Source organism: Schistosoma haematobium, chromosome 4, assembly GCF_000699445.3.
Source record: "Schistosoma haematobium chromosome 4, whole genome shotgun sequence".
In the NCBI taxonomy this organism is placed as follows: Eukaryota; Metazoa; Platyhelminthes; class Trematoda; order Strigeidida; family Schistosomatidae; genus Schistosoma; species Schistosoma haematobium.
The window spans coordinates 193,617-220,681 of record NC_067199.1 but is presented as its reverse complement, the minus strand read 5'-3'; the positions used below and the strand labels follow the sequence as shown (position 1 = coordinate 220,681).

At 36.4% G+C, this 27,065-nt stretch overlaps 1 protein-coding gene across 1 annotated transcript; it reads left to right on the top strand.

The window, feature by feature from the left end:
* The first annotated feature begins 1,975 nt into the window (after nt 1-1,975).
* MFI2 (antigen p97 (melanoma associated)) lies at nt 1,976-25,642 on the top strand. The gene is made up of 9 exons (XM_051219275.1): nt 1,976-2,054; nt 3,149-3,508; nt 3,551-3,956; nt 11,385-11,686; nt 12,784-13,060; nt 15,296-15,495; nt 18,791-19,022; nt 23,159-23,371; nt 25,122-25,642. Exons 1-9 carry the CDS (start codon nt 1,994-1,996, stop codon nt 25,408-25,410), a joined length of 2,340 nt encoding a protein of 779 aa, XP_051065908.1. The 5' UTR covers nt 1,976-1,993; the 3' UTR covers nt 25,411-25,642.
* The last annotated feature ends 1,423 nt before the right edge of the window (nt 25,643-27,065 follow it).

The following is a 27,065-nucleotide window of genomic DNA, read 5'->3' as shown; positions in this document are numbered from 1 at the left end:
TGATGGTGGATGCTTCGGACAAAGCATTATGTGGTATTTTTAAAATATTATGGTTCAAGCATTCATTCACATCTTTATTTCGTATAGGCATTATACTTCCAACTATTTTACATTGAATAGTGAAAATTTTCGCGTTTGAAAAAAGTAACCTTGCGCTCCAAACATGTTGCCCTACGATTAAAATAAACCTACTCACCGTTAGTTTGGTCTCCCCTATCGATAAACTGGGGTCTCAAGCAGCATGATGAAGTTGTCGAACTTCATCTAATCGCCGTTACTTTACAATTCCGTTGGAGTCAGTATTTTTACACTTTTGGTACAAATACGATCACTTTTGTGGCTTATTGTCCGATGATTTTTCCGTAGGAATCTCGTAGAATCAATATGATGAAAACAACCTCATTCATATAAGAGCCATCTACGACATTACAGATGCAGATATTAGAGAATAGTTGTATACGTATCTGTGCCTAAAAAAAGCTTGATTTGCGGTTCTAAAACCAACTGAAATATCGATTACTCAATCTTTTCCTGAAAGAATTAAATAACTCTCAGTTTTACGTAATATGGGTATTGAAAACCAAACAAAGGCCTTGATTATGAAAAGGTTTGAGTCACGGTAAAGTACACTTTGTCTTAGGACACTAAATTTTCTGGTGTGGTCCTTCGTTGTTTTATACTAAGACCTGTCTCTTCTCAATTCGCATGAATGATCTCCTTTAACATATATCGTCTGATTTATTGCTTTTCGCTGAGGTGAAGCTTCGTAGAAAGGTTTTAAACAAAGATGATAAGATGACATTTCAGAAGGATATGACTCGACTTCGAAGTTGTTCGGATAACGACCGACTTAATATATGGTACTTAAAAGTGTAGGGTAGTTCATCTGATACCTGTGTCAGATAACGCAAGTAACTTAGATAACTCTCCATATAGAGATATCCCAAGTTGAAAAAGATTTAGGAATACTAGTACTCTCTCTGGCATTTTTTATCATGTAGCAGTAAACGAACCCCCAAAATAAAATGCTCTGTAAGTTTTCGACATCTTCAGTCAGTTCAACCGTGGAGTTTTCCACTTAGTGTTAAACAGTTTTGCCCGACGACATTAAAACTATGGAAATAGCGTTTCCTCCATCTCTCCAAAGAAATAACAATACACCGAAACGTAACCAGCGAGCCACGAAACCAGTTTAGGGATTCAATTTCAAACATTATGAATAGCGTCTCAAACCAGTGAGCCTTTACACATTATATTATAGGCGTCTCAGTTGTGAAATTCTAATGACTTATGGCATCCTCAATACTCTTGGACAATCCCTTAAATAACCATTTAGGCTAAGCCTCAACAAAAAATAGGATGACGCTCAGAAATTAGAAACACAACATAGCATAACGAACTGTAGGCACATCTTGTACTCCTTAAGAGTAGAAGTCGCTGCCGACTGAGCAAGTGCGATTGGTTTCTCAGGAATCCTCTTAGAGGAAACTTGATATATTCTTAAAAATTAAGGATAGCATCTCACTGCAGTTTACAAACAATTCTTTTTTTACCATTATGTATACGCAAGTCCCGACCCGGAGCCATCAGTTATCGAATGCTGCTAAAAGCGAAATCTCGGAGAACAAAGGCTTCTTTCATTCTGTCCAGAACCACTCGATTTATTTAGACCATTTGATATTGCTACTTTCTATCTCCAGCTGAGGCATGGGACAAGTCTGGTACTCAGAGTGGAAGCGATTGTGTAGTAGCATTTATATTAAGCACTACCTACGTGAATAAGGTTACCTAAGCCATACTTACAGTATAACGAACCTACATTTATAAATTTGGGTTGTTTCTTCTATATATAAGCATAATTTTTCCATTATCATAAGTAAACCTGATTGGAGTCGACTCTAACAATAGTTAGTGATGTGACCTTGTTATTGTTTATATCCGTTAAACGTAATAAACAAACGAAAGGAAACTTTTTAAATGTTCCTTAACACGGATGTTACAATTCGCCTGTGTTTTTCATGTATTCCTCGGAATAAGTCTTATTCACTCTCAGAGTACGTTGTAACGTGTTGGTCTTTTGGAATTACAGTCTGTAACGTTCCACATACTTGATAGATTCGCCTGTTTTTTCATTGTTTATAAATATATTTGTAGAAGTAAGTGTGTACAATACCTCCCACTACTATTCAATAAATTACAAATAATACATCAACTCTAAAATTCATGCAGGGATTGACGATAAAAACTAAACGGTCAGCCAGGATTTTGAGTTGCTTTGTTTCAAGATCATAGAAAAACCTTATACATTTTTACTGGTCAAATTTTACTGCTGCTAAGAAATCGAAGCTTTTTATTTTTGCGTTATTTATTTAGCAAGTATTGCCGAAAATCGTCAAGCTGCTATATTCTTGTGGAGTGTATTACAAGTACGGGTACTCCTTGAAAAGTTAACTGAAGCAGAATCTTTTAGAAATAAACATCTTTATTTACGACGGCTATAACAAATGTTTTCACATTTCTTTGATAGTAAGTATGTAGTTAAGGCTATAATATAGGTGTTTTTAGCAGAGACGTACATCTGACAAGTTCCAAACCACTTTGGTTCAAAGTGATTTTGGGAACTTATTACCTTGAAAACTATCTCAAGTAACAAAGTATTGAAAAGCTGTTTCATACTAGTTTTAGAATCTTTAAAAGTATCCACTGTTATGATGAACAGTTTTGCTAGTGTTTCTGAAAGTGAAATCCCTTCTCACTATAAATTCCATCTAAGTTGAAGATAATCTAGTACTAATGGGTTCATTCATTACATATTTTCTCACCGAAAATGTTACATAAAAACTTGACAAACGCAAAAGTTGTTTACAGACAAACACTAATGTTCAATGTTGGCAGAAAAAGTCACACTCCATCGCAAAATAATTTATTTTAGAAATCATTAGTGTTCTGATAAAGTCTGAAGTTTGTCAGTTTTCTTTGTCATGTTCTTCAGTGTAGACATCGAATAGAGTTCTTAGATCTTGTTCGGAATTTCTTTTTGTAGTTTCACGGTTTTTATTGTGTCTTAGGCCGATGAAGATAATTCGATTCCTTATACATCAATTAATTGACTTTCAGTCATAAATATGATCTTATTGTTCACTTTTAGCAACAGTAAGATGGTGTTCAGTATCACCTGAAGAAGAAATCAAGTGCAACCGCCTTAGTTCAGTGATTAAATCCACTACCGCGATTTCAAACAAATATAATTTAACCTGTATTCTTGGCTCAGATGAATTTAATTGTATGAAGTTGATCAATGAAAAGCAGGCTGATTTAATGAATTTGGATGTTGGTCTGGCATATTATGGCAGCTCATTGTACAGTTTACGTCCTATTGCTGTGGAAAACTATGCAATAAGCAATGCACCTAATGCAAGGAACTTGTACTATTATGCGGTCATGGTTAAGCCAATCAGTATAAGTATAGATCCTACAAATTTAAGGGGCAAAGAAATTTGTTCAGCTGGTAAACTGATTTTATTCTGACAATAATTTATTTTAAAAATAGGTGCTGGGACAGCAGAAGGCTGGGTAATGCCTGTTGGTACACTAATATCAGACTTGAGAGCAATTCCGGTTACGCAGTGTAACAGTGTAGTACAAAACTTAATTCGTTATCTTGGTGATTCTTGCATACCGAATTCATTATCTGAAATTTTTAATCCTTTCGGAGACAACACACAAGAAGTCTGTCGTCTGTGTTACAATACAGGGCTATCTGATTGGTGTGGATCATTAGATAGGTACTCAGGAAACCAAGGAGCTTTGAGATGTTTGAGGGAACATACTGAAAATTTTGAGTCAAAATATAAGCCTGTTGTCGCTTTTTTGAGAGATCAAGAGGTTGAATTAGCTTCTGGTGATGGGTTTCCAAAAGAAAATTATGAATTATTGTGTCCATCAAAAATGCCTAAGCAAGTTAACACTTTTAGCAACCAGTGTTTCACTCGTTATTGCACTTCATTAGCATCGATATTTTTACTTATATAGTGATGATATTGAGGAAAACGTTCTAACAGTCATGATGTCTTGAGCATTAGTTATTAGATGTTTTAAGATCACATATTAGTTCAATTTAATATTTCGTGTAGATATATTTAAAGGTCAGCATTTGGACTTATTATTTTACTACACAGAGTAGAAATTTATCGTATTGTTTTTCTTTAAATACATTTTGGATGTCAAAGTTTAATATTTTTCGTGGAGTAACACCACCTAATAAGTAAAATACTGGAAGATCAATATTTGGGCTAATGACATAGGTCATATTTTTCAACTTTCAAGTATTGGAGTTGGATCATAATTTTTCTCAGTGGACTTTTCTACACACCGAAAATTTTGTTTTTAGTTTCTGTAGAACACTTATAGGAAGCAAAAGGTCAGTTTAGTGTGAGATTCAATATTAGGCATCTAACTTTTATGATTGGAAGTTTGGATCCCTCTCTAAAAGCTGAACTCTGGATGCTTCTGGCAAAAAACCCTAAACCTTGATGTTTTCGTCCATAATAAACAAAGAATTTTCTTGAGGTAGTGGTTTTATCGTCCGCCAAAGTGTCATTCTCCGTTCCAACCCTTATTACCACCAAAGAACGTGAAGTACAACACGTTAAGCGTCAAAATTAGTATCCCCTAGTTTGTTCAAACCTCAATTTTGATCACTGGTTCTTATCGTGTGATCCTTATATTTCTTGTAGTGACTTCACCGATACCAGTTCACGAGTGCATTGAAAATCGTACTGAACATGGCAATAACTGTTTGTTATCTGGTTGTGCTCCGTGCGATTATCGTAAATGTAATAACTTATGGCCTTGTGCCCTATTAATATACAACGTAATGATACCGCCAATTAGAGGACAGTGAATTATCAACCGAACCAATGACGCATAAACCCGTTCGAGCAGTCTAGAGTCTTTATCAATTCTTCTCCCTACCTAACCCTGCCTGTTAAGTCTAGAACACTTATCTCAGCCCCTGCGATATGAATCGTGTATTTGAAATATACTGAATTTATATACAAACCAAGCAGATCACGTCGCATCATAAAATAGAAAATAACATCTGTACAAAATCTAGCCAAAAGTGGCTGTGAATGTCGGAGACTGGAATTAATAGACTGGGCATAACTTGGGAATGGTAAATCGTACAATATTAGGTTATAGGTCAAAATAAAACTTGTAATAGGAGGAGTATAGGTATACATAATTTAGCTACTGAATAGTTATACATTATAAAATACGTATATTATTTGTCCATAAGTAGTTCTCAAATGTTACCATTCATAATTCACGTCGGGATATATTTTCCCCTTTTTTGAAGATTCGAAGTTTAGGTCCTGACTTTAAATTTTCTAACTTTATCCTCCTCCACGAAATAATGTTGGATCCTCATATGCCCAAGTTACAATTAATGTGACCTTATTTAAAACAGATTTCTTGCATTGAATAGAGGATCCACTAGAAGTGGCTAGATGGTGGGGATGAACGACATTTGACTGGAGGTCATCAGGGTTTAATTCTTCTGGAACATTCTCATCAAATTTACTGAGAATCTCATTAGTAGATAATGGATCACTACGAAAATCAGTATCTATCAAGATGTCGTTGGGTTTTTGATCATCATTTGATTCGCCCGACATACTTTTCTCATTTTTACAAGAAATTTCATCGTATCTTCGACACCAAGTCCTTAAACAGTTCCACAACGGGCATCAGGCGGTCAGTAAGATGAAATTACTAGCTCGGATCTACGTATATTGACCGTCAATGGACCATAATATAGAACAAAAGTGTCTCGGTTGTTGGTCCTGTCTAGAGGTCGCGAAAAATCTTACTAAAGCAGAAACACAACCATGACCAAAACCGGACAGACCTTGGCAAAGAATACACGCTCATTTTTCCGGTTCCATTAAATGTAGAAGTTACTTGGTTGTTGTAGACGCTTTCACGAAATTGCCGGAAGTATATGACATTTCAAACACGATACCAGAGAATACAATTAGAGAATTTTCAAGATTGTTTGCTTGTTTCGGGGTTCCAGTGATCTTGGAAACTGACAACGGCACTCAGTTTGTCATCTGCTTTTATACGGTTTTGCAACGGAAATGGTACAACACGTCTACAGTCCTCTCCGTACCATCCTTAGTCGAATGTTAAAACAGAAAAATCCGTGGATACGATTAAAAGAGCTCTGGTCAAAAGGGGAGGAGAGGGTATTCCCGAAAAAGTGGCCGGTAAATTCTTAATGTATTACAGAGTTACCGCAAATCCGGCGGTGCCAGAAGAAAAGTCACCAGGTAAATGTATATTCCGAAGGAAAATTCCGACAGTCTTTAACAATATGTTGTCGCTAAGCAAGATAAATAAACCTACAAATGAGTATCAAAAGGCTACTCGCAGCCTTCAGGTGGAAGGAAGGGTACTAGTCAAGTCGTATCAAAGTAAAAGGAAGTGGGAACCAGGAGTTATAGAACGTCGGATTGAAAATACACTGTACTTAGTCCAGAGAAATGTCTGGACGTGTATAAGATATGTAAGCCAAATTCAAAGGGACTGCAAAACATTGACCACACAAAACCGACTGCCGTTTCAATTGCTCGTGGATTCATTTCAAAAAATACCTAAATAAAATGAATGTAGGAGATATAAAGACGAGGGAGCAAAGCGGCACAACCTTCAAGAGTGATGGATTGCAAGAGGAATGCTGCAACCAAGTGTCAGCTGGATACAAAGGAGACGTGTTCTATAAGAGATTTTAAAGAGGGTAGCTCTTCTAGAGTTACTGCCGGTCCCAAGCTCGGGTGAAGGAGGAGGGTTGGGCATGGGGTTAGCGTCCCCATCCCGTAGAAAACTAACTCGCTAAAAAAACGTTTACCAGAAAGATGTGAGGACGTCTCGCGGGTGAACTCGAGGAAGCTTTAAGAAGCTTAGAAAGAGCCGAAGATATTCCACCCAATTATCTTTTGGAAGAACATTCCAGAATCTCCGCGTGTAGCTTCCCTATTGGGCAAATGCTAAAAACCACTGTTTGCGGATTACTTAATTACTTACGCCTGTTATTCCCAATGAAGCATAATCCGCCGACCAGCATTCTCAAACTTACTCTGTCCTGAACCTTTCTTTCCAGTTCTATCCAGTTTTTGTCCATTCTTCTCATGTCTGTCCCCATTTCTCGGCGTAATGTGTTCTTTGGCCTTCCTCTTTTCCCTTGGCCTTGAGGATTTCATGTGGGGGCTTGCCTTATGACACAGTTTGGTGCTTCCCTCAATGTGTGTCCTATCCACTTCCAGTACTTCTTCCTGATTTCTTCCTCCGCTCGGATCTGGTTTGTTCTCCCCCACAGTAGGTTGCTGTTAATAGTGTCCGGCCAACGGATCCGAAGTACTTTGCGTAGACAGTTGTTAATAAACACTTCTATCTTCTGGGTGATGGCTTTCGTAGTTGTCCAGGTTTCCGCCCCATACAGTAGAACTGTTTTGACATTTGTATTAAAAATCCTGATTTTGGTGTTGGTTGACAGTTGTTTTGAGTTCCAGATGTTCTTCAGTTGTAAATCTGCGGCTCTTGCTTTGCCGATCCGTGCCTTCACGTTTGCATCGGATCCACCGTGTTCATCAATGATACTGCCCAAATATGTAAAGGTTTTTACATCTTCCAAATCTTCTCCGTCAATTGTGATTGGATTGATGTATGCTGTGTTGTATCGGCGAATCTTGCTTTTCCCTTTGTGAATGTTGAGACCTACTGCTGCTGAGGCTGCTGCTACACTGGTCGTCTTCTCCTGCATTTGATGTTGCGTGTGCGATGGAAGAGCCAGATGATCTGCGAAGTCTAGATCGTCCAGCTGCATCGTAGCTGTCCACATTATCCCATGCTTCTCCTCAGATGTTGATGTCTTCATGATCTAGTCGATCACCAGGAGAAAGATAAAGGGTAAGAGTAAGCAAGCTTGACTGACACCATTCTTTACTTCGAACGACTCTGTGAGATGTCCACCATGCACGATTTTGCAGTTTAATCCATCATAGGAATTCCGTAGGATATTGACTATTTTCTGAGGCACGCCGTAGTATCGAAGGATCTTCCATAGTGTTCTGTCCACGCTATTAAATGCCTTTTCGTAGTCAATGAAGTTGATGTAGAGTGATGAATTCCATTCAATTGATTGTTCCATAATGATCCGTAGAGTTGCGATTTGGTCTGTACACGATCTATCCTTACGAAATCCTGCCTGTTGGTCTCGATGTTGGGTATCTACGGAGTCCTTCATCCTGTTTAAAAATACCCTGTTGAAGACTTTTCCCGGTATTGAGAGAAGAGTGATGCCCCTGTAGTTATCACACTTGCTGAGATCGCCTTTCTTCGGTATTTTGACAAGAAGCCCTTCTTTCCAGTCTGTTGGTACTTGTTCCTCATCCCAAATCTTATTGAAGAGGATGTGGAGTATCCCTGCAGTCGCCGCTACGTCTGCTTTCGGTGCCTCTGCTCGAATGTTGTCTGGTCCTGCCACTTTGCCACTCTTGATTTGTGTGATGGCCAAGCTGACTTCTTCAATTGTTGGTGGGCCAACATTGATTGGGAGGTCCGTGGGTGCTGCTTCGATGTTGGGTGGGTTCAGTGGGACTGATCGATCCAAGAGTTCTTTGAAGTGTTCTTCCCACCTGTTTCGTTGTTCTTCAATGTTGGTGATTACCTTGCCTTCCTTGCTTTTCACTGGTCGCTCCGGTTTACGGTGATTTCCAGAGAGTTTCTTTGTCGTGTCATACAGTTGTCTCATGTTTCCCTCTCTCGCAACCTTTTCCGCTGTCGTTGCCAAATCTTCCATATATTTACGTCTGTCAGTTCTGATGCTCCTCTTCACTTAGTTTTTTACTTCTGTGTATTCAGCTTGTGCCTTGGCTTTTTCTGCTCTTGTTCGACTGGTATTGATTGCTGCCTTCTTGTTCCTTCTTTCTTGAATCTTATACAGTGTATCAACAGTGATCCATTCCTTGTGATGGTGCTTCTTGTGGCCAAGAACCTCAGGGCATGTTGAAGTGATTGCTTCTTTGATCCCCTTCCAGTTGCTCTCCACAGTAGTTCCTTCTCCATTGTGTAGATCACGAAAGGCCTGGAACTTGTTGCTGAGGTCTATCTTGAATTTGTTGAGTTTGTTAGTATCCTGGAGAAAGGCCGTATTGAACTTTTGTGATATTGTCCGCCCCGTTGTCCAGTGCTTCTTGAGTTTCAATTTCATCTTGGCGACCAGCAAGTGATGATCTGATGCTATAACAGCTCCTCTCTTGGTTCTCACATCCTCCATCGTCCTCCTGAACGTTTTGTTGATGCAAATATGGTCGATTTGGTTTTGTGTAGAGTGATCCGGTGAAGTCCATGTGTTTTTGTGTATGCGTTTATGTGGGAATATGGTGCTGCCTATGACCAGCTTATTGAAGGCACATAGATTTGCAAATCTCTCACCATTTTCGTTTCTTTCTCCCAGTCCGTGTCGTCCCATGATGTCTTCATATCCAGTGTTGTCCGTTCCAACCTTGGCATTGAAATCTCCCATCAGAATGGTCCAGTTCTTTGTTGGGCACTTCTCGAAGATTGACTGCAGCCTATCATATAATTGATCTTTAGCGTCTTCATTGTAGTCGTTGGTAGGCGCATAGCATTGGATGACGTTCATTGAAATGCCTTCTTTCTTTGTTTTGAAGGAGACTTTGATTATTCTTAGTGTATGAGATTCCCATCCTATAAGTGCATTTTGTGCTTGTTTGGATAGCATCAATGCAACTCATTGTGTATGTGGGGCATTCTTTTCATCATGGCCGGAGTATGACAGAAGCTCCCCTGAAGCTAGTCGTTGTTGTCCTACTTGCGTCCAATGTGTTTCTCTGATTTCAAGAACCGCTGGGTTATATCTCTTCATTTCTGCAGCAATTTGAAGGGATCTTGTGGTTTTCCTTATTGTATGAGCATTTCATGTACCTAAATTAATAGTTGCTTTGATTGTCAGAAGGGGCATCAGCTTCGTGACTTTCGGAAGAACTCATCTTTCACCATGAGGCGTCACAGTTCTTCCTAATGAAGACTTTCTAACTCTCAGGGCAGAGTTTAAATGATTTGAATTATTTTTTCTGGTTAGCATTTTTTAGCGAGTTAGTTTTCTACGGTATGAGGTAGTTAACCCATGCCCAACCCTCCTCCTTTACCCGGGCTTGGGGCCGGCAGTAGCCCCAGAGAGGCTCCAGGCGGAGTTTGCATGCGGATTAGATGACTATAATGATGATTTCGTTTTCAACTATAAACTATAAATATCTAAAAGTTTTGTACCAAATTTGACACTGTTTGGAATAGCATTCGTTCTCACTCTTCTTCTATCTTCATATTTGCGACTCGGAGGGTTCTAGCGTTTGAGTGCTCCAGTTGTACGTGGTATATCAAGAATATGAGCTCTGTATATAACAGTAAACAATGAATTTTAGGTGATATGGCTCAGTATCGTTCATAATAGTGCATGTGCAATCACTCCTTGTATTCCCGAAAAACCTGAGCCTAAGGATCTTCTTGTACCTACTTCTTTTTCTATATCTAATCTTTCTTACTTCTTATGTAGTCAAATCATGGAGTGTTTACCTAATATGTACATATAGCCTTCGATCATCTAGCGGTACGCCCTTCAATCTAGCTAGTTATAAACTGTTTTCTCTTCTGGTCCTCAAGATTTTTTCCTACACCTTGCCTTTTGTGATACTGAAACTCTTCTCATCGTCTGTCGAATGTGACAGCTTCCACGTTACGTTCCGCTACATATTACTTATGAGCGATTTTGTTAGTAGCACTCAACTCACTACTACTGATACTGTTATTACTCTTACCACTCCTATCTGTCTTGAAATAACTCTAGACTAGATGTTTTTCTTCTAGAATTTTTACATATAATAACAGATGAATATCTATTCACTTCGTTGCGTTATGAATTAAGTTTCTTAGCTAACCAACGAAATAACTTGACTTTAGTAGAAGCTGTTGTAAGCAATTACAATGAGTAACTTTGAAAGGATTTAATTATTAAAACGTTACACCCTCAGTCTGATGATAATCGACCAACACTTTACCAAACAGTTTTGGATTTTTTTTAATGGAGTAGTACATCTTTTAAGATGATCATTCGCATTGTGCTTTATCAAAAAACATACATTTAATTAGACTTCTTGGTATAAAAGTATAAATGTAATAAAATGTAGTAGATCTTGAATCCTTATTTGTAGTACTACATTTTTAGAATTAACGTTCCATTATCATAATGACAATGGTTAGTTTATTAATGGCTCCACGACTTGTTTTTTGCTCTTTATTAGTGGGATGTGGACAGCCAACATCTCTTCATCTGCAAACTGTAATTGGGGTAAAATTCCATCTCGTATGATTATGACGAGTTTAATTCAAAATGATGTAACTGTGTACACAGATTTTCTTGAGTTGTTGGTTCAAAATTTTGGTCCGAGTGGAACTAGTGTGTCATCGTTCAATTTATTCTCATCAGCTGGTTATACAACTGTCAGTGGGAACAATGCTACACATCATTTAATGTTTTCTGATCATACAAAAAATATTTATATTCCTCCTGTAACCGAAACTGAAACTTACTATCGATGGATTGGTAAATGATCTTGTTTATTTTCACTCTATATGTTTCACTTTTACACTGCAAACTCGTTATTAGACTATGATAATTAAGTTTCATAAAAAACCCAGATATTTCAGTTGCTGTATGTTGATTCAACTGTCTCACTTTCTGAATAATTTAATCAGTATCTGTACGAAGCGTACGTGGGCTTTGTGCGGTCGAATCGATCTTGCTTTCAAGCTATTAGATACCGTTTGCCTGGGCATCACTTGGAATCTTTGTAATACAGCATTTCTTTCATAGAACCCCGAAAAACTTATCTAAACGAATGTTAAAACATGATCTAGTGGACTATTTATTTTCTTTTAGGTATACATCACGTGTAAGGTTTGCTAGGGTCTTTGAAAATTCATCAACTTTAGAAGTTTCTTGTATGTCTGTTTTATGAAATCCAAACTTCAATGGCACAACTCAATAGCTAACCACCTTCCCGAGTGAACAATAAACACGATCCTTTCAGAAAACATAGCCCAACTTGCTAAGTATTGAGTTATGTTTTGAAGGTAGTTTTTATCATGAGCATATGCTAGTTAACCAACGTTCGAAAACCAATGAGAAATATAGATCATTTTGGAGTGAAACGTATTCCATTCCAAATATATGAAACTTGCTACATGACCCCTAAAACGTATATAATCAGTCAATTTTTGGTATAATAGAGTAAACAAATTACATTGAGTTGAGAATTTTATCTACATTTTTATTATTTGACAAAAAACTACCTTAAAACTACATCTTAAGTTAGATAACTGTTTAATACGTCAAAACAGTAGATAAAAGCAATTAAAAACAATATACAAAGCACTCTAAGGTGATCAGAATGAAGCCTTGTTTTAAGGCGTCAGTTTTAGCTTAATCCCTTTCGGAGTAGGTGTTCTTCCGTATTTCTTCGTGATTGCTTTGACAAGTTGACCACTCAGTTGTTTGTATTTTCTTCCATGGATGGTTTCGAGATCTTGATCAGTTTCTTCTTTAGGATGTTTCTTCTTTCTTCTCTGTGTCGTTTACCATATCTTATTTAACATTCATTTTATCATATATTTATTTTTTTGTCTGTTTTCATATACAAGATCCTTCATTTAAAAAAGCTCTAGAAAAATTAGATTCATGTCCACTTCCTACGCTTGGATGGTGTGTAATTGATGAATTTGAAATGTCTAAATGTCAACGTATGTCTAGTGCATTCTCTGCAAAACGTATTCAACCAGAAATGTTTTGTTTGCAAGCTAATTCAACAATTGATTGTATGAAATTAATCAAAGATGGTTATGCAGATATGGTTACATTAGAAGCTGGTGATTTGTATATAGCTGGAAAATATTTTGATTTAGTTCCAGTTGTTTCAGAGTAAGACCTTTTTAAAAAATTTGGTTAATGTTATATTCTGTGCCCTGTGTCCTATTAATGTATACGTAATGATACCGCCAATTAGAGAACAGTGATTTATCTATCGGATCAATGACGCATAAAACCCGTACGAGCAGTTCAGAGTCCTTATCGGTCCTGCTTCCTGTCTAGCCCCTCCTGTTAAGTCCAGAACACCAATCTCAGCCTCTGTGATGTGAATCATTTATTTCAAACATACTGGGTTTATATACCAACCAAACAGACCACATCGTACTATAAAATAGGAAACAACATTTGTACAAGAATTAGCCAAATGTGGCTGTGAATAAGGGAGATAGTAATTGATAGACAGGGCATAATTCAAGGATGGTGAATCGCATAATAATAGTCCATAGATCAAAATAAAGCTTGTAATAAGAGGATTATGAATATGAATAGTTCAGTGACTTAACAATTATACAATAAAATATACGCATAGTATTGGTCCATAAATGAATCCCAATAGTTACCATTCATTATTCTTATCGGGATATAATAGTTAACAGGGTTAGTATTTACTAATAACTTATTATTTTGACTTCTGCTTACATCAAATAAATGCAATGGTTGGGAAAACCTTCCCCTTATTCATTTACGTAATAAAAACTTTCAATAGATATTCCTCTTACATTTGACTTTTTGTTTACCTTTTGGAGTTCATATGGACAGAATTAATCTGTAGAATATTAGTTTAATTCCCCCAAACTTTCACAGTTAATCTTATGTTTCAAGTTATTATTATGTAGAAAATTAAATGAATAACATTACCAATGGAAGCATGGTTTCACTGATCCACGTTGTTATCATTAATAGTAATTTCCCAGTTAAAAACGTTAGTGCAGTTCAGTATTCTTCTAACCACTACATTTATTAGAATATTATGCCAGAAAGTAATCGTAAATTATACTAGTCGTTGGTCCATTAGTTTACCACACAATACTGAAATGTTATCATCACGTAAACAGTACACTTCGAATTACGCTACAAGATATTAAAGTGTGTGGTTACGAATCGATGTCTGGCTAATCATGTTCTTCCCAAAATAAACACTAACTAACGACAAGTTATTATTACTTAAACACATAAACATAGGTACCAAAAGGCACCAAATACATACGCGCCACATAAATCATTCGGTTTGTGTGGGGGCTAGGATACTTTCGGGGTGCCCAGACCGAAGTAGGTTGTTTTACTAGGAGGCCACATCCCGAACCTTTGACCTATGAGTCTAACCCACAAGGCAGTAGAGCAATGTCAGGAGATGTAGTCTAATGGTAGCCGGTGACCAACGGTTGGTTCATACGCCATTTGTTTTCTTAGGATCCGGGAGCCCATGTGCACCAATAGTTTACAATCATGATTTTCCAACTCGCCTAGGTGAACTCTCCGTGTTCACCAACCCAGTTAAAGCAGCGGTTATTCGCTTTTTGTCCTCTGAATTTGGTAAACAACACCGGTGCAGCGAGAATGCAGTGAGTAGGACTTCTCTGTTGGTGTTTGTATGCACTTGGTCATGTGAGAGCATTTCGAGAGGGAGAGTTGACTCTTCCCACTCTCGGCCATACCACGGCATTTGAGGACAAGATAACAATTGAGTAGCCGGAAATTCTCACCATTTAAGAAAAACAGACAGTGAAATTTTAATAGCTGACTAACACAAGCATATAAATTTTTTTTAAATTAATTTTTCGTTTTCAATAAACAGTTCTGCCCTGGTAATATTAACTTATTATCCAGAGTGATGAAGTTTCAAATTGTTTTCACATTATTTATTTATTATCCATGTCACCTTTCACCCTCCATTTCTAGTGTAGTTGGCCTTTTATTTTTATATACAAATGTTATTAACAACTATATGTGTGATCAGATTGTTTGAAATGTATCGCGCCAACATATCATCACATAGTTCTGATAATCTTCTTATTATTATTACACTATCGAAATTCTGTTGGTACTATGGAAATGGTTGTAATTATCCATGCAAATACACATAAACAGAAGTATGAATGACTATTCGTACGCAAACAAATGATAAACAGAAGATAGATTTCAAAATATCTTCGACTGAATGTATTAATGATCTCATAGAAAGGAGAATTGCTTAGTCGTAAAATTCCCTTACATCATTCAATGTCTTCAGTCTACTTATAAGTAGTATACCTTAATTACAGAAAATTTTTTTTCATCTTTTGATAGAAATTATGGTAATGGACCATTCTATTACGCAGTTGCTATAGTTGAAAAAGTAAATCCTGGTTTATTAATTTCGAATTGGCGTCATCGTCGTACATGTCATAGTGGTGTAGGTAAAGCAGCTGGATGGATCATTCCATTGAATACGGTCCTGGATACAAGACAAGTAATTGTACTGGATGGACATTTAGTTCATGCATTTGGTGAGAAATTTCATTGAATTATGATATATGATTATCAGCTTACTTATCTGATTATTTTAATCCTTCGCTGCCATTATATATCTTTTAGCATTATGAAATATGTGATGCAACTGCTCTCCAACATGTATACAGCGAAAAATTGTTAACATTGAAATCTCTTAGCAATGACCTATATTTATCTGCTTGTTAACTCACAGCCAAATGAATTAGTTGAATAAAGTTGAAGTTAAATAACAGCGTTTGCTTTCAGATTTATTATAATGATTCGTTTGGGTATTTGCAGGTTGTATACAAGAAACCTTATGCCCATGCTTCATGCTAGTTGTCACTTATCAACAGTGCGCACCTGTAATATCCTATGAACCAAAACTTCCAGTGAGATTCGAACTTATGCCAATCAGTTTCACGGTTTGAGTTATGACGGCTGAGCTATTTGGATGGCTAGTGATCTCCTGTAGGACTGATATATGCACAAATGATTGATCACTTACACGAAAGGTAACAGAAAAATGTAGTGCACTTACATCCAGTTTGATTCTCACGAACGAAGTGGATATATATTATCTAGTAGTACTCGGTTTATAAACCTCAGTGAAAGGCTGTTTCATGACAAAACTCATATTAATTTTACAGAACACTTTATGTAGTCCTACTGGTTTGTTCTAAGGACTCCTTCTCTGTCTAAAATACCACATCAAGCTTGCCATTATCATAGACGAGTTAAAAAATATATACAACAGAACTAAAGAGTACAAGTGAAAATTACGACAGTTGACCAGCTCCTACTGATATTTATGATAAAGTTACAGTTTGTATGTTGCACAAGCTGTCAGTTAAGTATTTTAATTTCTAATTATGAAAAAGTATGCCGATACTTCATATTTAAGAAAAATGAACAATATTTATGATAATTCATGAAGTTTCACGGTAAGTATAATTATTTTGTTTTTATTTGAACATATAAACATTGGTACAACGAGGCGCAAAATAGATATGCGCCACATAAACCATTCGATTTGTGTGGGGGCTAGGATACTGCTCGGGTGCCCAAATCGAAGCAGGTGGTTTTCTTAAGAGGCCACATCCCGAGCCTTTGACCTATGGGTCTAATCCACAAGGCAGTGGAGCAACATCAGCAGATTCAGTCTAATGGTAGCCGCTGACGAACGGTTGGTTCATACTCCATTTGTCCTCTGCGGATCCTGTAGCCCATGTACACGATTGGTTTGGAATCTGAGTATTCCAACTCGCCTAGGTGAACTCTCCGTGTTCACCAACCCGGTTAAAGCACTAGACATTCACTTTTTGTCCTCTTAATTTCGTAAACAACACTGGTGCAGCGAGAATGCAGTGAATAGGACTTTCCTGGCAGTGGATGTGTACGCGTGGCCATACGAAAGCATTTCGAGAGCGAAAACTAACTCTTTCCACTCTCGGTCGTACCAGGGCATTCTTTGGCTTAAGTAAGTATAGAGTGGGGAAGGGTTGTAGCTCAGGTGATGGAGTTTTGCTCTCTAAGCTGGATGGTTTGTTAGCAGAACTTTCATCGTTCTTCTGAACGACATCATCAGCACAAACTTCAGATAAAAGTGAAGTGTTCGAATTTCTCCATATGTGTGTTCACACCTTGTCCTGTACACCTCGATGTTGATTGGTTCTTGTTAACCTTAAACTTGTCATTGTTTAATTCTTTGTTTTGGTTGTGTCTTCCATTTGTTTGATTTTTGTTCCTATGTTTGTGCATAATTTCCCTGATTGGTTGGTATATTGGATCGATTTCAATGTACTGAAAGTTCCACAACCAAACCATCCAACTGAGAGAACAAAACTTCATCAAAACAAGTATAAAGTCCCATACTTTGATATACATTTTCATAGGTAATAACTACTGTACATTATAATTGTTGGAAAATGTAATTAATAATCATTCGTATTAATGATTGAATAATTGACTTAATTATTTGATCGATTTTATACAAAATTCCATTAGTCAGTTTATAGGAAACTAGTCTACTTAATAAATAGCCTTTTGTGATAAAACAGTAATATTATTATTCTATAAAGAAAATGTCACATTTCAAGTTTAAATATAGTGATTACTTTTTTAAAAGTAGATATTCAACACTCGCTGTTGGGCGGCTTATGCTCCTCCACGAGGAGTAACAGGCGTAAGTAAGTAATTCAACACTTGAACAAAAAGTTGTCCAGAAATCTTAAACTTCTATTAGTTGTAATAAAAACAAGGAACTTGAAGTGGTTTTCACTTGTAAATCAATATAAAATGTAATTTTAATCAAAGGCAAAAGAAAAGTCGTTTTTATTTGACTATCATGATTGAAATTATAAAGTTTCCTCAATGGAAATCGATCTAGATTACAATGATTGAATTTTTGTTAATCGGGTGTTTATTCAATATAGGCGTTTTCATGCTATTCTGTTGTATAACTAACATAAATATTGAATGTTTAAAGATTGTGTTTGAACTCAATCTCTATGTATGTAGCCAACTATTATAAACGTTTCTTGTTATATTCAGTGCAATTCATATTCAATTGAGGATTCAAATTTGTATGTTTCAACTATTCTAGCTGCAATTTACACCTAAATAAATGACTAGCATAAAATGCTAATTATTCGATAATGGTGGTCTAGCTTCAATTGACTCATGATATCAACTATTGAAATTACTACAATATCCACAAAAACTCCTTCTGATATTGATCAACATATGCTCGCTAATGACTGGCTTCAAGAGGTATTTCCTGGAGTTTTAGTGAGAAGCGGTGACCAGTGGATTTCAACCTGGTCTGTTGTGAGATAGTAACTCACTGAAGACACTGATGGATGTGTCGCTCAATTTCATGGATTAGTTGAAATTAGATATTAACACCGTTGGATACCGGCCGCCTCAGTGGTCTAGAGGTTAAGCGTCCGCGCGAGACTGATAGGTTCTGGGTTCAAATCTCGTGAGGCGGGGTTGTGGATGCACCCTGATAAGGAGTCGCACAATAAGGCGAAACGGCCGTCCAGTGCTTCCAGGTTTTCCATGGTGGTCTAGCTTCAGTTGACTCGTGATCTCAACTATTGAAATTACTTAAATATCCACAAAAATCCCTTCTGATATTTGATAATAATCAGTGTAATTTGCTTTTTATGTTCAATAGTAATTTCTTATCATAATGAAGACTAAACTATTGCAAGAATAATTAAATGACGTCGATTTACCTATATTTTGATTCTTTCTATATTCATATAATAACTAAATTCACGAATGATTCTTTTTGTTATAATGCAGGTGAACTAATTAGTCGAGGTTGTATACCTGGAATACTAAACAAAGCATATGATCGTACTGGAACAAATTCATTAAATCTTTGTGAATTATGCACTGGTGGCAATGCTGACAGATGTCGTCGAAATAATTTAGAGTTGTATTATGGAGATGCTGGTGCATTTAGATGTTTAATAGAAGGTGCAGATATTGCATTTGCACGGCATACAACAGTTCATACAAATACTGGTGGGAGGTTAGTTTTAAAACATGTATTCTACATAATTTTAATCTTAAAAACAATGCTACTACATCATGAATCATCTAAAATTAAAAATATAGTATACCTATTATCTTCTTACTTACTTACTTACTTTCGCCTGTTACTCCTAATGGAGCATAGGCCGCAGACCAGCATTCTCCAACCAACTCTGTCCTGGGCCTTCTTTTCTAGTTCCATCCAATTCTTGTTTATTTCTCGAACGTCTATTTCCATTTCCCGGCGTAATGTATTCTTTGGTCTACCTCTCCTCTTTCTTTGGCCTTCAGGATTCCATGTGAGGGCTTGTCTTGTGACGCAGTTGGGTGCTTTCCTCAATGTGTGTCCTATCCACTTCTAGCGCTTCTTCCTGATTTCTTCCTCCGTTGGGATCTGGTTTGTTCTCCCCCACAGTAGGTTGTTGCTGATAGTGTCCGGCCAACGGATCTGAAGTATTTTGCGTAGAGAACTGTTAATAAACACCTGTATCTTCTGGATGATGGCTTTCGTAGTTCTCCAGGTTTCCGCCCCATACAGTAGAACTGTGTTGACATTTGTATTGAAAATCCTGACCTTGGTGTTGGTTGACAGTTGGTTCGAGTTCCAAATGTTCTTTAGTTGTAAATCTGCGGCTCTTGCTTTGCCGATCCGCGCCTTCACATCTGCATCAGATCCACCCTGTTCATCGATAATGCTACCCAAATAATTAAAATGACTGTACTATCTACAAAACCCCTTCTGATATTAAAACGAATAGTTTAACAAATAATGGGCTCTGAAATTAGTTCAATGATAATTTTCAGTGATAATGTATGTCATGTATTTACCCAAATGAAAGAAAGTGACACTAGTTAAAGTATTCCACTGAAATGACAATCTTCTCTTTTTCATTCATAGTAAATTGTTGTATTTTCCAAATATCATTTTAATTACCGATCAACATTTTGAAAAACCAAAAAGTAAAAAAATGTAAAAAAGAAAAAAAAAACGCCTTGCCAACTGGATTGGTATGTGTATTCAGGAAAAGATCTACTAATCAATATTCAATAGACTAATCAATAAATGAAAATTTAAAAAAAAAACTTTTTTTTTCTTCGATAAATTCTCTTTTCACATTCTACAATTTAGATATCCAAATTCATAATCTATAAAATTGATTAAGTTTAGGGGCAAAGTGTATCGTTTTAAAGTTATAGAATATGTGAATATAAAATTGTGAAATAAAATTGTTCATGTTAATTGAATTGTAATTGTTGTGAACAGGGAAATCAGACGTCCTGACAAACTACGAAAGCTATTTTCTTGGGACGTTATTTCATTTTATTCAAAGCTTGTAAAACGCTGACATTTATTTTTGTCCCTAATGTATTCTACAGAACATGAGCTTTCGTTTGATGTATCATTCATTGCCATACCCCTTTTCTGTTCCGAAACTATTGTAATTTAAACATAATATTTTGCATCTTATTTTCTACCCTAACTCCCAGTTTCGGGCATAATTGTATTTTTCCAAATTATTGTACGTTGTGGTCAGGATATTCACTTATTTATTCATGTACATTTTTGTACTAATCCGAATTCAGAATTCAGTGTTCCAACTGTCTTGTTCTTCTCTCACTTGCGTGTTTGCCAACCAATCAGCTTCTAGAATAGTTCTCTTTCTACCCCATCTCGAACTCATGCGTACCAGCCTTAAGGTTAAACCGGCCAGCCTATTACGTCAAGGTCTTAATCTAGAGTAAACAGATCAAGGTCATAACAGTATCGTTATTTCTTTATCACTCTGCCTGATCTGTATTAATTAAGATCATGGATTTTAAATGATCATTTAACATATAGGTAGATTCAAGTTGTTAACATTCTATGTAATTCATATCAACATGACAATCCTACAGTTCACATGCTTTAACTTGAAACAATGCTCTTTACCCTTAACCTGTCCATTTTTTGGATTATTAATTTAAATATATGAATTGTTGAACCTGAAGAGAATTTGTCGAAAAGAATATTCTTCACTTGGTATTGTTTGGTTTGTATCTTCCCATTGAGTTTTAAAGCTGCAATTGATCAGTCTGTTATTGGCATATATGCATACTGTGCGTATGCCTCGATATTACCTTAATTCACAAGCTATTTTGTAAGCAATGATGGATAGTGGCGTTTGAAGCGAATGGTACTGGGTTCGAGTCCCAGAGTGAACATCAACTCTGAGATGCACGTACATCCAGCCGACGAGTCCCAAATAGGACGAAACGCGCGTCCTGGATTCCACTGCTAGCTACTATCCATCATTAAGAATGTTCTTCATTCAAATATTGAACTTTTCATTTGATAGGGACCTTTAAATATTCATCATTAACAAATGGTTATAATGAAACATGACGGTAGTAAACCGACGTTTAATCACTTAGCTGATGTTTTGGTTAATCAATATTTAAAATGATATGATTTTAAACTCATTTGGTGTTGTTCGCTTGCATCTTCCGATTGTTGTTTAGGTCTGCGATTGATCAGTGTCTTATTGGCATATGTGCATTGTGTGCGTACTGCCTCGATATTACCTTAAGTCACAAGCACTCTAAGCAGGAATGGATGGTGGTTAGCGATGGAATCCAATTTGACGCGCGTTTCGTCCTATTCGGGACTTGTCAGCTAGATGCACCTGCATCTCAGATTTAACGTTCCCTCTGGGACTCGAACTCAGTACCGTTCAATTCAAGTGCCATCGCGTCATCCACTTAGCTACTGAGTCCTATAATTTTGATTTCTTGCTCTCTATGAACTAATGCTTGACCGATATTTATATGGTTGATCTAGAATAAACAAAACGTAAATATGAATTCCACACCACGATATACCATTCCAGATATGTAGATAATGGTGTTATTATTAGTGATGGTGAATCATACTTCATACTTTTTATTGAATTTTAACCTGTCATTGTCAGCCTGCTTATTTTGATTGTATCTCTCTCTGACTTGATTCTTGGTCCTATGTTTGTTCATGATTTTTTCTGATTGATTCATACATTGGATCGATTTCGATGTGTATGTTGATTGATGAATGATCTGAATGCCAAGCTTCTAAAACTCCTTTTGCACTTTTAGTATTCTATTTATCCAAGATCTCAACATTTTCCCAATCAAATATGTGTCCTCAGTTGTCCACATGCATTGATACAAGCGAAGATATGTCTTGGCATTTACCACTAATTAGTGTTCGTTTAGGTAAAGATGAAGGGGGGGTCTAATTTGTCCTATGTCATCACCTTTTTATTACATTTAATCACTGATAACAAAACTATCACCTTTCTATTCCGTGTTATTATTACTATTATTATTCATATTTTGAACATGTAACTGCGTATCAATATTAATTATGTTAAGTCACAGATTTCGTATTTTGTTCTTCTGATGATTTTTGGTATTGTCTCGGAAAACGTTCATCAGCTTTGGTGACTTAATTATGCTAAGCCTTAGTTTATATAAGCATATTTAACTTCCTGTAATTTCAGGTTGTTTTAAACTAATGAGAGGCGTTATCAAGTAGAATAAAATTCATTTTGAATCAGCAAAATTTATTGTTTTTGTATTCCCGACCGTTGTTGCTACCTTGATGTGGTGGTCGGGCTTGCCTATCGTGATGACCCAACCGAGCTATATTGGCTGGAACATATGTTCCTGTAGGTTCTACCATGCCAGGCAGGTCGATTGGTGAACGGTAAGACTAAAAGCAACAAACCCAAGGTCCGAAGGCGAAGTCGTACTGCTGACTGTACAGAGGTGTGACAGCAGTAAGGTGTTTCCTTCAGACAACCAGCATGACAGCGATGCTGCCTTCCCACAAGGAGGAGTGGGGTTAGAAAAGGTCGACCCTAAAAATGCGCACCTCACCTTACCTCACGGATTTCCGTCTCCGGCGGTAAGGCCCTTTGAAGAACGGAGCTAACACGTCAAAAACCTCCCACGAAAAGGCCGTGCGCGACCGGCCTCAAGCAGTTGTCCCTTGGGCTCTGCGGTCACGCTCTCAGGTCACTGAGACCACTTCTAATCCAATTTCCTTTTCAGGTACCTCCAGATTGTTCTTGTATTGGTTGTATAAAACTGATGTTCATTTCAATTCTTACATCATAGAAATCCAAATTTTTGGGCTCGTGATTTACGTGAAGATAATTATGAAATATTATGTCCTGATGGACGACGTGCTGAAGTTCATGACTGGATCACTTGTAATCTTGGTAAAATTTCTAGTAATGTTGTAGTTACTGCAAATTATAAATCTGAAAATGAAAGAACTAATATGTGGCGTTTATTACAATATGGTCAAGAGTATTATTCATCTGATAGGTATGTGATAATTCATATGATTCAATAATATTTTCATTGTAACTTGCATAGTTTATATAATTTAAGTAATAAGAAACTCAGTAATTGTGTTGCTTGTCTTTTAGGCATGTGAATTTTATGCATAACTAAAAAGATTGAGTGATATTGTATTGTAATGAACAAGAACACAAGTGGGGACAATTGAATGTATATGAACATAAAATGACAGAATACCTTAGGTAAAATCTGAGAACCATACAGTAAATGTTTCATTTGCAAAATGTCAATCAATCATCTTAGACTTCACTATTCCTTCACTTCCAAACCGATCATTCTCTGTTCTTGTTCTATTTCCTTCGACCATAATTTTTGTGCCGCCAGACATTTCACTTTCGATTGATGATACATACTACTTATATCTGTCAACTTCAGTAGCACACACCATAATATGATGTTAATTTTTACATCTTACTAAAAATTACGTATACTTATTCATCGGCACCAGTGGACTTTTGAAAATAATGCGCGTCATTAACGGACATCGATTAAATATCCAGTGAAGATCGTAGTGAACTGTAAGATGTTTTGTCTCAGATTTCGACTACTCAGAGGTGCATACTAACGGCACAGCTGTGGATCTAAATGAGGAACTTAAGGTTTTCTAGGGAGTATATTATTCTCAAACTATTAAGTCAAAAGTTATATTTCAGTATACTTTTACCCCAGCAATTTGTTCATTGTGAAATATAAATTTCTTACGTTTCGTTTTGAACTAAACATCGGGGTCTGGTATTATTAAAGGTATACTATTCTCTGGATGATTTGGTCCTGAAGCTCTCATTGACTTTCTAGTCAGTATCATCACTACATATTAAAAATGTAGTTAACCATTAAAAGTTTTCCAAAAGTTCTTATCAGCTTGTTCTGTTGACATAAAATTTGATCATTCTCCATATTTGGGCTGTCATTGTCTACACATTCATTTCGTTTGAATTCTCTTGTGACCTGATGTCTGACATTGGAATGATTTTGCATTTTTCGTATAGATTGAATTTGTTTAGATATACATTGATCAGTTAGTGAAATAAATACTTAGTTTCTATAAACTTTCTAGCTTCCTTATGTTCATTTTTTTTAATTTTATGTAAACACTTAAACATTGATATAAGGAGGCACCAAATAGATATGCGCCACATAGATCATTTGATTTGTGTGAGGGCTAGGATACTTCCCGTGTGCCGAAACCAAAGCAGGTGATTTTCTTAGGGGACCGCAATCCAAACCTTCGACCTAAGGGTCTAATCCATAAGTGGACCAACAATTGATTCCTACGCCATTTGTTCCTTCATGATCCTAGAGCCAATGTTCAACATTGGTTTGGAATCTGGGTTTTCCAACTGCCCTGTGTGAACTCTCCGTGTTCACCAACCCGTTTAAAGCGCCGGACATTCACTTTTTGTCCTCTCAATTCCGTAAACAACACCCGTGTTGCGAGAAGGTAATTAGTAGGTCTTCCCTGTTGGTGATTGTATGCACGTGATCATGTGAGAGCATTTCGAGAGGAAGAGTTGACTTTCCCCACTCTCGGTTGTGCTGTATTCCAATATTTTAACGTTTTCCCCATTCGCATTTTATTTTTTGAGTCACTACAAATTCATGTAGTGTTTGAATAAACCATATCTTCGTAAAGAAAACTGGCTTCAGTGAACAACAGTAATAATAATAATAATAATCAATACCTTGTACTTTCTTTTTTCATTTCATGAAATAGTGATCCAGTTTTTCAAATGTTCAATTCTGAATTTGGTCAAAAAGATTTAATATTTAATGATGATACAGAAAGTTTAAGTTTAATTCCATGGGAAAATCAAACATATGAAGCTTGGCTTGGTCAACAATTTATACAAATGGTTGAAAATTTACAAGTCATATCAAATCGTTATGAAAATGGTTTATATAATAGTGGTATACTTAAAATAGATCAATCTATATCTCATTATACCATTAAATGGATATTAACAATGATCATTTGTGTTTATTATTGTTTGATCTGTTTATAGATATAGACTTGATCATGAAATTCTTTGTCGAAGTGTATATTGTATATTTATTAGGTACTTTCTAATTATAAATGTGAAATATTTCCATTGTATAAGGGTCGTTAATTATCTTTTTTTTTTCTTTCAAAAAAGACATTAGAATACACCTTGTTGAATACTTTCACAATTGACAATCTGTGTATAACTACTGAATAAAGTCTGTTTTAGTGTAATACATAGATTACTATACTTACATAGTCTTTATTATGTGTTCACAAGTGATATAGATAATTTTCTGAATGTATCTTAATTAATGATGATAAGTTCTGTAGTTCAATAATCTGACAAGACAATTTAAATTGACGAACAAAACAAGACTAACTAGGGGATTATATAGATTTATAGGTCGACAAATCAACCTCAACTTGGGCACGTAGGTGATGATCCTGTCTAAAAGAATAATTCAGTTACTCCTTAGAGCTCACCAACGTTTATATTACCTTGAATCATCTTATGGTTTGTATAATAAGACCAGTTAATCACGAGTGTATTTGATATTGATGGTCAGTGGGTAAAAAGCATGTACCTAGGCAGCATAATCGATAAACAAGAAGAATCTACTGTTAATGTAAAGGCATCAATTGACCAAACAAGGGCAGCATTACATCAGCTGAAGAATATCTGGAACTTTAAAGAACTATCCATCAAGTGCATAGTCATAATTCTCAACACACACATCAAGACGGTCCTGTTGTGCGAAGCTGAAACGTGGAGAACTACTACAACGATCATCAAAAAAGTACAGGTATTTATGAACAGACGACCACTAGACTGTTTGGTACCTGTGTGGTTGCGCTACAAGATTGAGCTGTACTATTCTGATTATAGCGTTAAAGCCTCTATGGTGTCTGGTTCTCCTGGAAACGGGATTGAGCTGTACTGTTTTGGTTGTCACGTGAATGTCTGGATGGTGTCCGTTTCTCTCGAAAACTAATGTAAATTTACCCTGGCCCACAAGGGTATATTATATAACTGTCTACACAGGATAATTTTAATTGCTTGACCAAAAATTATCAGATATAATCGACTGTGACATAGGACAAACTAGCCACTAGCTGAAGAGGAAACTAGAAAAAGACGCTAGATATGGGTAGGACAAACTTTTCAGAAACGATCAAACTGCATCAAAAGTCAAATCCTAAATTGGAATACTTAAAACTAAAAGAGAATAGTTAGACCGAAAAACAAATGAGGGTGTGAATTGTAGGCGAACGTCACGACCATGGAAAGCACGTAGCAACAACTGGAAAGGAAGGCCCATTAATTGGTTTCATATCCGTTGTTAGCATCCTGTACCCTCATGAGAAGTAACAGGCTTATATTCGTAAGTAAGTGTAACACGTTTAGTCGGTCAAACACAACGTAGAACCTGGTACGTGTGTATATCAGTTCAAGTCACCACATCCCAATAACTCAACAAGATAAATTTGTTAAAAAGAATCCCAGAATAGTAGAGATAATAACAGTATTAGTTGTATTAAAGAGTGAGCATTTAAGATACGACTTAATAAAATATAAATCAGTGAAATGAAAAAAATAATATGGAATTCACAAGCTTAGAATCTGGAGAAAGATCAAAATCAAACACAATGCTCTTAAGTATCTATGTACAACTT